Raw genomic sequence first — 13,456 nt, 5'->3', positions numbered from 1 at the left:
ATAGAAACGCTCCTTCCCTGAGGGCGCTGCCCAATAGGCGGCCGGTAGGAGCCGGCTCTATTGTGCGAGGGCTCCACGGGGTTCCCCCGGCTCGCCAACGTTCGCTTCCTGGAGCGCCGAGGCCCGCCCACCTCCTTCACAGAGCCCCCCGCGAGCACTACTGCCGATTGGGCACAGCGAAGAACAGACAAGGGCGTAACCCAACGGACGGCTGTTTCCGCCAATCAGAGGGCTCACTCTACGCCTAGTCCTGCCCCCTTTGAAGCCGGGGGCTGCCAGCTCTGAGGGCTAATGCCACGTCTGCTGGGCGGGCGCGAGGGGGCTGCGCATCGCGTCCTGCCACCGCTGCGGAGAGCCGTTACGGCCGTTACCGGGGCGGGAGGCCGGGGGGTTCGCGGGCGGGATGGCGGCCCGGCGGCGGTGAGGCGGGCGGGGGCCCGGCAGTGGGGTGGCGATGGCGGCGCTGCGGGCAGCCCTGCTCGGCGCCGTGCTGGGCTGCGCGGCCGCGGCGCTGATCCCCGCGGCCGACGTGAAGGTGGAGGTGCTGCAGAAGCCGTTCCTCTGCCACAGGAGGACCAAGTGGGGGGACATGATGCTGGTACACTACGAGGGCTTCCTAGAGAGGGATGGCTCCATGTTTCACTCCACGTAAGTAGCTCGCTCCGGGAGCCTTGCCTTCGAGCTAGGTGCTGGGCTTGCACGCAAATCTGTATGTATATTTTAAAGAGGACGGCGCCTTCTGTCAGTGCTTCTTCAGTCTGGCCCACACGCTGCGGCCTGCAAGCCAACTGCAAAACGGTGGCCTGCGATATTGCTCTGTAAGGAGTGTTATGTCGAGGGCCAGTTGGTCTTTGTTTTTAAGATTAAATGCCCCAAATACGTGTTCATATGCGTGCAAAGAATACGGGGAAAATAAAAGCCATGCATACACGTTCAAAATTTACCCTCGTTTTTTGTTTGTTAGTGAATTAAAACAACTTTTTAGCAACACTGCACAAACTTATCTGTGAAAGCCTTTGCACACTGCAACACCCACCCGCCCGCTACGACCAGGGACCAGGACGTTTGGGTTGTCCTTACAACTTAAGAGTTTAGGGAGACACCGACTCGCAATACCGTGTGAGACAAACCTAACAGTGAAGTTCATCACCCTCCCTTTGCCAGAGTGAGGCTCTAAAATAAATGCCATTTAGCTTCTGTTTTCTGGTTTGTCCCTAAAAAGGAGATTATATTTTTTAAAAGCATCTTAGACACCCTCTTCTTAGACACAGTTGAGATACAGCTTTTGGTATGATCTGAGTGGTTTTTTAGGTGCACAGTTTGTGCTGTGCACAAATTTCTTTCTGGTTTCTAAGGAAAACTTCTGGAGGAGAAGTCTGCCTCTACTTCGGAAAAAAAAATCTTCCTAATGCTGATAGAACAATGGTACTTTTTTGCTGCTGAAGTGGCATATTCTTCACCTGCCCTAGACCAGACAAATCAACATACCAGGGCAGCTGTAATGTAAGTAGGAATAAGAGCCAGACATTCAAAGGAGTTTAAGAGTCTGCAAAGACTTGCTAATGTTGCCTTTCCGGTAAAACATCGATTGAGTGTTAATAGTGGGAGACAGCAAAATGCTCAAGTATGTGTAGACTGTGTCTGAAGTCTGCTTTTGTGGACAACATACAAAAAGAGCTGTGTTCTGCATGCTCATTCCTTTGTAGGCAATTTAAATTAAAATCTCACTAATTTTCTCTTGTAGCTAACCTGCCTGTCTAAAAGGAGTTCTAGTGACATTCTAAGTTTTCGCTCCTGACTAACTTCTGTAAGTGCTCTGTTTTCTTTTTAAGCACCTTTCTTGCATGACTGGTAACTAGAGCTTTTTGACTGTGGTTAAAATTCTGTGCCTGCCAGTATAGTGGAGGTAGTCCTTGTGTACCACCACCTGGTTAAACTGGAAAAAGGGCTGGTCTACCTATTTTAAACTCAAGTGTTTTGCATGTATTTATTTCTATTCTTCTAAACTGTCTGTTGCATAGTCATTTTTTCCCCTAATGATTATTTTCAAAAGAGATGTTGCTGATGCTTCTAAGCATGGGACAGGGTAAACTGTAAATGCGACCAAGATTTAGAAATTGGTTTTTGATTTGCAGTTTACCACGGAATGAACGCAGCCTTGAATGTATGTTTTAAGTAGGAATGCTTTTGTAGTCTATCAGTTGCAAAGTAGAAATCCATGATCAGGGAAATCGGAGTGAGATCCAGGTGGCTCAGTGTTGTCATAAACCTCCTGTATATGCTGTTTTATTTCTTAAGGAATGTTGTCATGCAAGACATAAGTTTTGAAGATTTTAGGGCTTAAATCTTCTTTTATTTAAGAAATGCCAAGGTGCCGAATAAGATTTCTGTTATATAACTCTGCTGTGAATATCTTCTGTCTGCTCCACACACCTTTTATGGAGTTTGCTGTTCAAAGACTAAGTGTTGTATTCCGTTATTTTCCAGCCACAAGCATAACAATGGTCAGCCTATGTGGTTTACACTTGGCATAAGGGAAGCTATCAAAGGCTGGGACAAAGGTTTGAAGGACATGTGTGTGGGAGAAAAGCGAAAGCTAACCATTCCACCCTCCCTTGCTTATGGAAAAGAGGGAAAAGGTAAAACACCTGCAGTCCTCCCCTTACTTCAAATTTTTCTTATCCATGTATTTTACTGTTACTCTTTTTAGCATAAGAGGTTAGCAAGTTTTCAAGCTTTCCAGGCTAGTTCCAGTAAATAAGAGAAACTGATGGAGTCAAGTACTCTTTCTCACAAACTTGTTTTTTGCAGAAATGTCCATTAAGTGGTTAGGTGGTGAATGCAGGAAAAAAATTAGAACTGATGATGGCCACTGCGCTGCCTGCTGTGAGTGTCTTTTCTGTTAGAAGTGTGCCCAACAGTGCCCTGCTTTAGGTGACTGTTGGCTTCTTGGCAGTTGCAGCTGTGTTTGTGGTAATACTTATGAATGCAAATATGCAAGCCTCGTACTTGTTTGTGGGTTTTAGAACCCAGAGAAACTCCCTGTGCTGCTACCCATCCTCTCATATCCTTAGTCATACAGTGAAAAGTCATCATTTATTTCTCCATCGGGGGCATTTAATTCTTTCCCTGTTTTAGCTATTTTCAGTCTGGGCAGTGCCTGTTATCCACACTAAGATATGTGGGCACGTGAGGGTACTCACATCTACTGAATATGGCTTGTGTCTTGTTGTTCAATAATTATTAGCGGTGTTTTCTCAACCTGTCTACTGCTAACAGTGTTTGATTTTTTTTTTTTTTTTCTTTCAAACACTTCCAGATCCCTCTCTTAATGGGAGAGTCAGATCTGGAATTAGTAGTCAAACAAGTGACAATTTGAATGATGCGGAAAGGCTACTTTGACTGCTCTGTGGGGTTTGTTTTAGTTAGCACTTTTTTAGGTAATTATTTAGAATATTTTAATGATGATAACAGTGGTCACAAATGACCTAACGTAAAGCAAGATTTTAAAGCAGAAAGGATAAATGTCTCGGGATGTACAATTCTTACTGGTATGTCCTTTCCGATTAGCATGAAACTGTTTTAGGGATGAGGAGTATTTGAATGTCTCTATCTCCTGGCAAGTAGGAAGGAGCATAGGTTAAGCAGTGACAGTGGACTTACTCCATATGCTCTTTTCTTGAAAGTATCCTTTAAAAAAATCTTTTTCTAGAAGCCTTGGTTTGGAGCTCAAGAGATAGTATTAGAAGTAATTTTACTTCCAGTAGAGAACAGGAAACTTGGTGGTCAGTCAGTTGCCTGTGAGTGGGGCACAGCTGTACGTTTCTCCACAAAAACACATAAAATGCTGCAATGCTCAGCTAGTAGCGTAGCATAACGTTACAGAATTAGTTGCCTAGACTAATGTGCAAAGCGCTACACTTAGTCTTCAGAGGCTTGCAAGCCTCATGTGTTTAATGCAAAAAGGCTGAAAGAGTAAACACTGCTGGCTGCTTAAGAAATCACTTGCTTTAGGAAAATGTTGAAGTATTTATCTGAACGTAACCATGTTGCTATTTTCAAGTGATGCCCTGGAAGACAGACAGAATTATTTCATTTCCTCTGTACTTCCTCAGAACACACCCTTTTTTTACTAGCTTCCATCCTGGTGCCTTGATTGCTGACTGACCTGAATGATGGATCAGATGCCTTATTCTGCAACCCTCAGAAATGCCAGGCCCTGAGCAGGTCACTGTGGGCTGTATTACCAGAAGTATCTGCTTATTTCTTCATACTGTAAATCTATAAACCTGCCTGTTGCTGCAGCTCAGGGTATATTTAACACCGCAGCTCCAAAATACTAGGTGAGCATTAGTTCTTCTGCCCATCTTTTCAAAGTGCAGGAATATTTTTGGAGTGCTGCCAAGCAATATAGAAATATATTTGCTTCTATTCAGCCTGTGCATATAAGGAGCCAAGTGGTGTGCTAAAATGTCTCTAATAGTAGCTTCAACCATTAACATGAAGGGATACCACACTGTTGTAAAAATCCAGTGCATGATAAACTGAAATCACTTGGTGGGGGAGCGAGGGGGGGAAGCGTGATCTTTGGCACTATTAGGAAATTATCAATCTCTTTATCTGCATCTAAAATGGAATGATGCTAATGCATTTCATCTGAACAAATGTTTATATTTAGTTTCTAGTGTGTGTTTAGAAATAGCTCGCTGCTTTGTGTAGCAGCCCTAAGACAGCTACAGGATACTGACAGCGTTCCTGCACGTTTGTCATTTTTCACCAAAAGAGTTATTTCCAGTAGCAAAGTATCGGATGCAAAGGCTCAACTGGCAGTGGAAAGGAATTTGGACATTTAGGGGAGAGGGTATGCATGTTCAGGAGGACTGAATTTTCCTTTCTTACTGCTCTATCAGTTGTGACTGTGTGATGCAGTAGCGGTCTTCTGGCTGTGCAGTTTCCTTCAATGTCTTCCACTCCGGTCCCAGCTGGCTCTGACCGTGACCATCAGATCCCAGAACCTTGTATCATAGACCTGTGGTGATGATTGCTTAATATGGGTTTGCATCAACCCATAGCAGTCTGTCCAAATTAGTCACATCTAAAATTGCATATGTGCTCTGGGGCTGCTTGGGGTCTAGACTACAGTTTGAAGTAGTCACACTGCTCGCTGTTGTCTACCCTCAGTAGTTCAAATTGCAAGGTGTTTCAAAATAAGTAGGATTAGAAGAACTTTGCTCAGGGGCATATGGCTTTTATAAGGCACTGAATGTGTAATTGTTTTTAACTTGTCTCCATGTTTATCATTTTGGGCAGGAAAAATTCCACCTGAGAGTACACTGATATTCAACATCGACCTTTTAGAAATTAGGAATGGACCAAGATCTCATGAGTCATTCCAAGAGATGGATCTAAATGATGACTGGAAACTATCCAAGCAAGAGGTTAGTGGGTTACTTTTCTTGCTATCAAACCTATAGGGTGAGATAGGATCAGTGGAAAGGGGAAGATGAGCTAAACTTGATCCTGTTATGGAAATATCTAAATGCTTAGAGTTAGATTTTTAGCACTTAGGTGAAGTGTCAGTTAATCTTAACGTATGCAAGTTGTAATTCCCTGTGCCCCTTGGTCACTCTTGTTCAGGCGACACTTACTATCCACCGAGCAACTCTGCTAGCTGTGTTAAAAGTTCTAACAGTTCTAAGTTTAGCTAGTTAAAAGTGCTTAAGGCAATCATTTATTGTTTATTGGGTAATGCACAGAATAGGTAGCTAGGACTAATGAGCTGTTAGGCTAACTATTAATATGCTTGCTGAGAATGATAAGACGCCCAAGAAGTCTTTGCTGGCTGGTTAGAGTGGGATGGAGTGGGATGAGCCTTGCAGGTGGTGTGCTGCCTTCCAATTTTCTCCCTCTCCCTCGCTCATTGTTTAAGTCAGATACACTAAAGCTGTGGTAACTCGTTTGCTAGCTTTATTACCTCTTATTGCTAAAGAGTCTTTCATCACTCAGCAGAGCTACCGAATCAGTCAGACAAGCATCATTTTGAAAGTGACCTAGAAAGGAAGGTATCTATTGTGTAATACTACCATCCCAAACTTCATAGCCTTCTCTTACGGTCCAATAATGTAATTCTTTCATAAGCCACCAAAATATTAACTCGGCCTTTGTGTAATAGGTGAAAATTTATTTGAAGAAAGAATTTGAAAAGCATGGAGCAGTGGTAAATGACACTCAGCATGATGCTTTGGTTGAAGACATATTTGATAAAGAAGACGAAGACAGTGATGGTTTTATATCTGCAAGGGAATTCACATACAAGCATGATGAGCTGTAGAAAAATGTGGCCTAATTTCTTATGACACAGAAATGGCAGTGACTTGGAGAATGTCTGGTTCTCTCATCTCGATTCGGTGTTTTTGAGTTGACAGTTGCTGTTGACAAAGAAACATTCTTTTTTATATTAAAGAGAATTTCTGTTCATTATGAATAAATGTTTATTTTAAAGTATGAAAATGTACCTCCTTTTATGCAGCAGATGTGCATATCAATGTGTGTGTGTTTTTTTTTTTTAACTTTTGTATTAATTTATTTTTCAGAAATGGAACAAACTTTCCAGATATCAAACACTGTGAAAATCAAAATCTACTTCAGTGCCTTTCTGTGATGTGTGTGTGTGTGTGTATTTGTGTTAAGGTCATTTTCAGTGAGTCCTTAATGCATAACTTCTAGGCTGTGGCTTAATTACTTGGCCTTGTTTCTCATGTAAGTCACTGATTGAAGAGGAGTGTGCTGATTTCACTTCTTTCTGAAGATTTTGGAAAGATATACTAGAAATCATCAGCATCTCTTCCTGCAGCTTAGCAACTGATACAAAGCTGTGCAAAAAGAATAACTATTTTGTGCTGATTTGCTCTTCTAAATGGAGAGTGTTACCAACCATGACAGTAAATTAAGTTTGTATTTTTCTTCTTTAAATGATGTGAACAAAGTAGGAGTTAAAGGTCAGCTTTTTAAAGGTTTTTTGTAGTGTTTTTTCCCATGTCAGTAACATTTTAGGAAATGTCTGTGATCTGAAAAATAGCAAGTTGTGCTGCAGTACGTAGGGTGATGTGCCTTTTTTCAGTGTTTGTTTTGAAACTTGGACCTTACATTCATACAGAAAGTCTGCACTTTTATCCTCTCAAGTTTTGAATGAGATCTTAAGACAAAATGTTGCAAATCTGTCCTTGGTCTCATTTACAGAAAGGCAAGAGGCATACTGACAGGAAGGTGAACTTGGCCTTGAGAAACCCCTTGCATTGGCCTGCCTGCTTTGTTACTGAGTTTCAGAACTTGTCTGTTCTTGCCTCTTTGCTCTATTTTCACCAGTACATCACAAAGAAGTTGTTTGAAGTTTTAAGTTAAAGTGACTTTTTAGAAAAATATGCATGGTATAAAAATGTTATGGTGCTGTATTTCTGGAGGGGTGGGGAGTATGAAGATTTCAAATTTATTTTGTATTTGTTTGAACTGTGCCTAGAGAAGAATTAAAAACAGGAAGGAACCCGTGGATAACGGCTAAACGAGGCATTTCTGCTGAAGGAATTGGATCCCCTGTGTCTTTGACACAGGGGTCTTTGAATATTGTTTTTTCCCTGGAAGGCATTGCTCAAGGCTATAGAGGGACATAACTGCAAATGCAGTTTCGTGAAATACGGATTGGTGCAATGTGCTGATACTGGGGAAGTGAGACTCTACAGTCAAGATTCACAACAGAAAAGGGACTTGTTCTCCATGCCCCCTAGTGTTCTAAGCAAGTATTAGAAAACTACTTTATTAAAGAGTGTTCAGCTTCCTATGAGCAAAGCATTAGGAACTGGCTATAGATTGCTGTCTCTTCTCTGACAGCGGCCAGTAGTGAATGTTTAGGGGAACAAAGTAAAAATGACCTTGAATGTGTAGTGGGTTTTTTGGGTGTGGGAGTTTTGGGTTTTTTTTTTTCTGGGGGGGGGGGGGGGGGGAAGGTTGTTGTTTAAGCATCTGTAATTTTGTGGCTTACAGCCTATTTGACATGGCAGCTGTGGCCACGTATTTTTGTTTCAAGAGCCTTTAGATTTTTACCACCGTGAAATCGTCTAATTTCCTTGAAGCCATTCATACTTTTGCTGCCATAACATGCTCCGACTGAGTTTCATTGTAGAACTGTGTATGAAAATACTTGCCTTTGTTTTTAACCTTGTTGCCTGTCTTGGCTCTTATGTTATGAGAAATAATGAGTAATCATTCCCTATTTACCTCTGCCTATAAGTAAGGATTTTACTTCCCCCACTCCCCCATCACCTGATGAGCTGGAGCTTGCCTGACTTAGCTCTCCCAGGGTTGTGTATTCTTTTTGTGCTAGGTGTCTTAATTTCTGCTGTAGTCCACAGAGCATAGACCCATTCTAAGGCCCTGAGTAAGATTCATCGCATATAGATCATTCATGTTATATCAGGATAGATGCCTCATCAAGCCTATCTTTCTCCATTAACTGCATGGGGAGCCTAGACAATTAGCATAGCCTTGGCAAAGGAGGACTGTTAGGAGATGAAGTTGGCCCTTAAAGCAATTTTGTTTGGTATGTGGGAACTGGCAGGTACCCTGACCAACAAAAACAGGAATACTGTTGGATGTGTCTTGCTTGGGGAAGAGGAATTGAGACTTGGATTTGGTTTGTCAGGGTTTTAGATCAGTTTGCAGTGTTTAGCAATACTGTCTGAACCATCTGGCTTGGAAATGAAAGCATAAAAGCATGAAATAAAACTTGGCCTTGATCTCCTGGCCAAATATTTCAATAGGTACACTTAAATAAGGCATCCTACTGTATCTGTACAGTAAGAGCTCAGTGTTGTTTGCTTTGTATTAAGTAAGAGTGACTGGATATTGTGAAACATAATGATGCATTATCTTATCTCTACTTAGATTTTTAAAGCATTTTATAAAAATAACTTTCGATAAACTCATACAAGTTGATTTGTTAATGGCAGCAGTATATGAAAGCTGTAAGACAAATGCTTATCTGGTGCACTTGTGTGTAGATTTAGAATAGGTGAATAGGCAGCGTTTTTTATTTTAGGGCTTTTCTTGGTAGCTGTGTTAAATTTCTGAAACTGAACTAAAAAATGTTTTCACAAGTGCAGAATCACCAGCAGGTTTGAGAAGCTACTTCGGTTGTATTACCGCTTGTTATCATCAAAGTCTATTAAGATGAAGGGATTTCTTAGGTCAAAATAGCACACTGCGTGTCTTGCTCTCAATTGCATCTGCTGTTAATCCACAGGGGATACTGCTGCATTGTCAGCAGGAGCTGTACCTGCTGTACAGCGGAAGCAGGCAGCTCCCTATGCACGGAGCGAGGAGGAATATTGGCGCTTCAGTGCTGCTCAGCAACGCTTCTGCCAGCTTGGGTGTAAAATGTGTGCGTTTCCCACCAAGAAACAAAGCCACACCTGTTTGTCTGTAAAATGCAGCACCTGAAAAAGTGACAATGGCTCAAAACGGTGATGCGAGCATCTACCGAGTTGTTTCTCTTGCAGCTTATAGCCTGCTTCAAGCATTCCTTGTCCTTTTGTGGTTATACAGGAAAATACATGCTGATGCTCTTTAGAACTGCAGCCTGTCATTCAGAGCTGGTACCTACCAATTACAGTGGGAGTCGCTGCCTTCTGTAGGTGCAGGAACAGCCTTCAGAGCTCGTTTCATTTGAAAATTTTTGATATGCAGTGCAGGGACACAAGATAGCTTTTGGCAATGCGTCAGGAATGGCACTTATAGTCTGAAATGTTTTTTAAGGCTTTCTTCTTTGAGACCAACTGACAAGGCAAACAGTGCTGAAACTAAAGACATCACATTCCTGGGTCTTAAGTCTTTTCCTGCTTCTTAGTACCTTCTGTCCTTGTGCTGTCAGCAACGTTCCCAGTATAGAGCTGTTCTGGTGAGCACTGTGTGTGACAAGGTCATAAAATTGCAGTGTTAAGTACATATCAAACAAACTGCCACCATCATTTCTGCTTTGTGACATTTAGAACCAAAATGACCCATGGCACGTTTCCTGAGTGTTTCAGTATGAGAATATGTGGTACAAATCTATCTTTGAATTACAGTGTCTTTATCACGTGTGCTGACCTGGCTCGGCATCTCTGCTATTAGATATGAGGGGGTCTATCCCTCGATCCAGAAATCCCAATTTCAGATGGCAGGTGAGCATCAGCATGAAGGAACGTTTGTTGCCCTGGGACATTCTGGGTAAAGGGGTAAATCTGGGGGAAAGATGGTGGAAGACGGTGGAAGTACACAGAGCAATGTGAGAAATGCAAATGATCTAGGAAACAAAAACTGTTGGCGTCTTCTTACTTGGCAGAGAGCATTGGAAAACATTGATATAGGTACTGTAAATCATAAGGCTGGATACTAATTTGGCTACTTTGGCCAGTTTCTATGTGGATCTTATGCTCATTGCCAGAGTTTAAATTCTGACTTCCAAGATCTGTCCATGAAGGAGTAGTCAGAATACGTAAGTTTTATTTTTAAGAAGCAGTCAAACTCATCAGACTCATAGCTTGTGCAAAATAAGCTTTATATATCTTCACCAGGGAATCATTTCTGGTAACAAGGGAAAAATAAACAAAAAATGCTTATATTTGTATAAACCTGAATAATTTTAGCCTCTCCTGAAAGTTAATCATGATGCTTACCGTTCTGTGCCCTTGTTTTCACCTGGTACGTAGGAAAAACAAGTCCTCAACGAAACAATAATCTGTCCTTAGCTATCCTGCTCCTATTTTTGTATTTGTGCTTGATTATGTCAGCAGCTTCACTGAAGAACTGAGAACTCAGTAGGAAGCTCTGTATCTCTTACCGGAACAGGGGGTTCAGACAGGAGCCTCCTCAGCCTCACCTTTTTCTTTCTGGGAGGCTCTGCCCCAAAAGCAAACTGGTTTAGCTGCAGGTTCCACCTGGTTGGCAGCCTTGTGGCAGCCTTCTGCCACCCTGAATGATGTAAAATGTTTACAGCTCAGTTTAGCTGAGAAATCGACCACTAAGAGACACGACAGCTTGAAACATCAACATATCCAGTGATAATTTTGTGTGCGATTTCTGAAGGCTGTGTTCCTGATAGAGGACTAGGATTTATCCAGGTGGGTAGGACCTTTACTGGAGAAGCACTAAAACCTCTGTTGATTTATTTTACAAACTTTTTGGCTTGTTACAAATAGTGTTAAAAATAGTGTAACTGACACATTATGGATGCGGGAGAGATTCTAGGTGTACGTTCTCCCTATTGCTTAGCTCTTTCTTTGTCTTCCCTCCTGCAATGGAGCTACAAGGGCTGTACTGAACTGTGTAAGCGGCAACAGGGAAAAATTGTGTCCTGGAGCTTCTGCCGTCCTTGTGCACAGTTGGAAGGATTGTACGTGACCAGCAGCATGTGTTATTTTTTTCGTTGCTTGTAACTACTATGCAAGTCCAGTAGGTAAATAATAACGAACAAATCAACTCTTAAAATATTAGGATCTGACTGCTGAAAACTAGTGCAGCCAACTCTTCAGGGCTCCCTAAATCCCAGCTATGTTTTCCTCTGGTTTAAACATTTTGTGAGGTTGATGCTATCATTAAGAGCTGCTCTTCATATTGGATTGAAAGCTTCTAGTTTCTAGTTGTGTGATGGCCTGCTTAAGCAGATTAAATGACACAGGATAATTGATTCCTCATCTGGCATTCAGACTGAAAGCATTAAATCAATCCTATCCTCTTACATTTTATTGACACTGAAATTTCTTTAAAGCAGCTGATGATTCCTTTTCTCTTTCCCTGAAAAGATGGACAACAAATACCTATTTCTTTTGTGTCTGGCCTGCTGTCTCCATGGGAGTAAACAGCGCAGCTTAGCTCCGATCTGTTTAGTTCATTGGGAAATATTTTTAAAGAGCAAGTTGTCATTCCTTACATCCAAAGCAAAATGTGACCTAGTGTCCACCTCTGGATTCATATAGAATCTATACGGCTACAGCTAACAGACTAATAGGGGCTTAAAGAAAACGCTGATCTGCTGGATTTTGCTCTTAGCAACTCTGACCTTGATACTTGCTTAGAAAGATAAGGCTAGTGATGCTCCTCTTAACAGAAGGTGAGAATCTACATTCGGATACGCTATTCCAGAAGCCCACGCTGCCATGTCCTCATTGCTATTGTCACCTGTTATTAGTTAGGTTAAAGCCTGGGCCTAAGGTGGCTGCAGGGACATTTGCGATGCAGACTCGCACTCTGAAATAATCCCATCACTTTGCCTCTGTGGAGCTCAGTCTGAAGCCAAGTTCCCGGACGTGTAGTGCGCATCTCGCAGCTGGCAGGTGGGCACAGACTCCAAAGAAAGCAGCTATGGAGCAGACAGCCAGCGCTCCTCTTCATTTCATAACACATCTCGTTATTGCTGACCTGGGCCAAGCCTGACCCACTATGGCACCGCTTCACAGCTGCAACCAGCCATTCACACAGCAGTGGGGCTGTGCAGTGGCATGCCCACCTGGGGAGGCGGGCTATAGGGGCCAAAGTAATAAGGGAATTAAAAAGCCTCTGATGGCTCTGAATCGTTGCACCCTGCTCCTTGAGCAGGCAGCTCTGGCAGTGCGATGCAGAGACGTGCTGGTACCCTTGGACGCGTTGCAGTGGCACTGGCCAGGCTCCCTGGGGTGATGCCCAGGGGTGATGGTAGGGGCAGGCTTGGAGAAAACATCAGGAGCCCTTGCATTGGTAGTGATGGGAGGGGGTCAGCAATGGGAAGACTGGGAACCAGCTCTCTGCACCATCCAGCTTTTCTTGGCTGATATCCACAGCCAGTATAAGGAAGTATGAAAACTCATAGGTGCTTTTTTGTTGCTACATATGTGTATATAAGGAACAGCACACAACCAATGTGAAATGTTCTGTATAGTTTGAAGGGCTTTCTTATTTTTTCTCCACCTCCTTATTATTTTCTGGTTGTGCATTGTGGACAAGGCCATTTATATAATTTTGGGCTCTTTTACAAGAAAGAAAAACTCAGTCATGGATATTTTTTCAAATATATTTTTCCCACCATTTCAGAAGTGATGGAACCAAAAGGACTTTTTTGTTTTAATGTTTTGTTTTCGTTTCAAGTATCTCTGTTATCAGAGATCCCTTCCAGCCTGTAGGTATCTACTACTTTTGTTTATGAGGAAAATGACTTATTGAGGGCTTTTTGAAGTCAGGACTTTTTATCTTCAAAAAAAAAGGAAAAAGCTGCCTAAGTTTTAAGCTCCCTGAAAAGCAGAACAATTACATAACAGAAAATGCTGCAGCAAAAACATATCTAGCCTAGGAAGGGCATGCTACTGCTGGCAGTCCCCAGTATATGATAGGCATGAGAGGGAAAAAAAGGTTGCTGACACGTGCGTGACTTATAAGTGTACTTAGCAGACCT

The 13,456-nt window shown here is 42.4% G+C and overlaps 1 protein-coding gene across 1 annotated transcript; it reads left to right on the top strand.

Moving 5' to 3' along the window:
* The first annotated feature begins 261 nt into the window (after positions 1-261).
* FKBP14 (FKBP prolyl isomerase 14) lies at positions 262-6,510 on the top strand. The gene is made up of 4 exons (XM_009676488.2): positions 262-648; positions 2,488-2,639; positions 5,311-5,438; positions 6,173-6,510. The coding sequence occupies exons 1-4, from the start codon at positions 455-457 to the stop codon at positions 6,329-6,331; spliced, it is 633 nt and encodes a 210-aa protein (XP_009674783.2). The 5' UTR covers positions 262-454; the 3' UTR covers positions 6,332-6,510.
* The last annotated feature ends 6,946 nt before the right edge of the window (positions 6,511-13,456 follow it).

Source organism: Struthio camelus, chromosome 2 (genome assembly GCF_040807025.1).
Source record: "Struthio camelus isolate bStrCam1 chromosome 2, bStrCam1.hap1, whole genome shotgun sequence".
In the NCBI taxonomy this organism is placed as follows: Eukaryota; Metazoa; Chordata; class Aves; order Struthioniformes; family Struthionidae; genus Struthio; species Struthio camelus.
The sequence above is the reverse complement of the archived record's forward strand: the minus strand, read 5'-3'. Positions and strand labels throughout refer to the sequence as shown.

Excerpts from the sequence above, each read along its gene's own strand:
- FKBP14 (XM_009676488.2), top strand. The coding sequence starts at position 455 with ATGGCGGCGCTGCGGGCAGCCCTGCTCGGCGCCGTGCTGGGCTGCGCG. Across the intron at positions 649-2,487 it reads GGCTCCATGTTTCACTCCAC|CCACAAGCATAACAATGGTC; the intron begins GTAAGTAGCTCG and ends GTTATTTTCCAG. Across the intron at positions 2,640-5,310 it reads TTATGGAAAAGAGGGAAAAG|GAAAAATTCCACCTGAGAGT; the intron begins GTAAAACACCTG and ends CATTTTGGGCAG.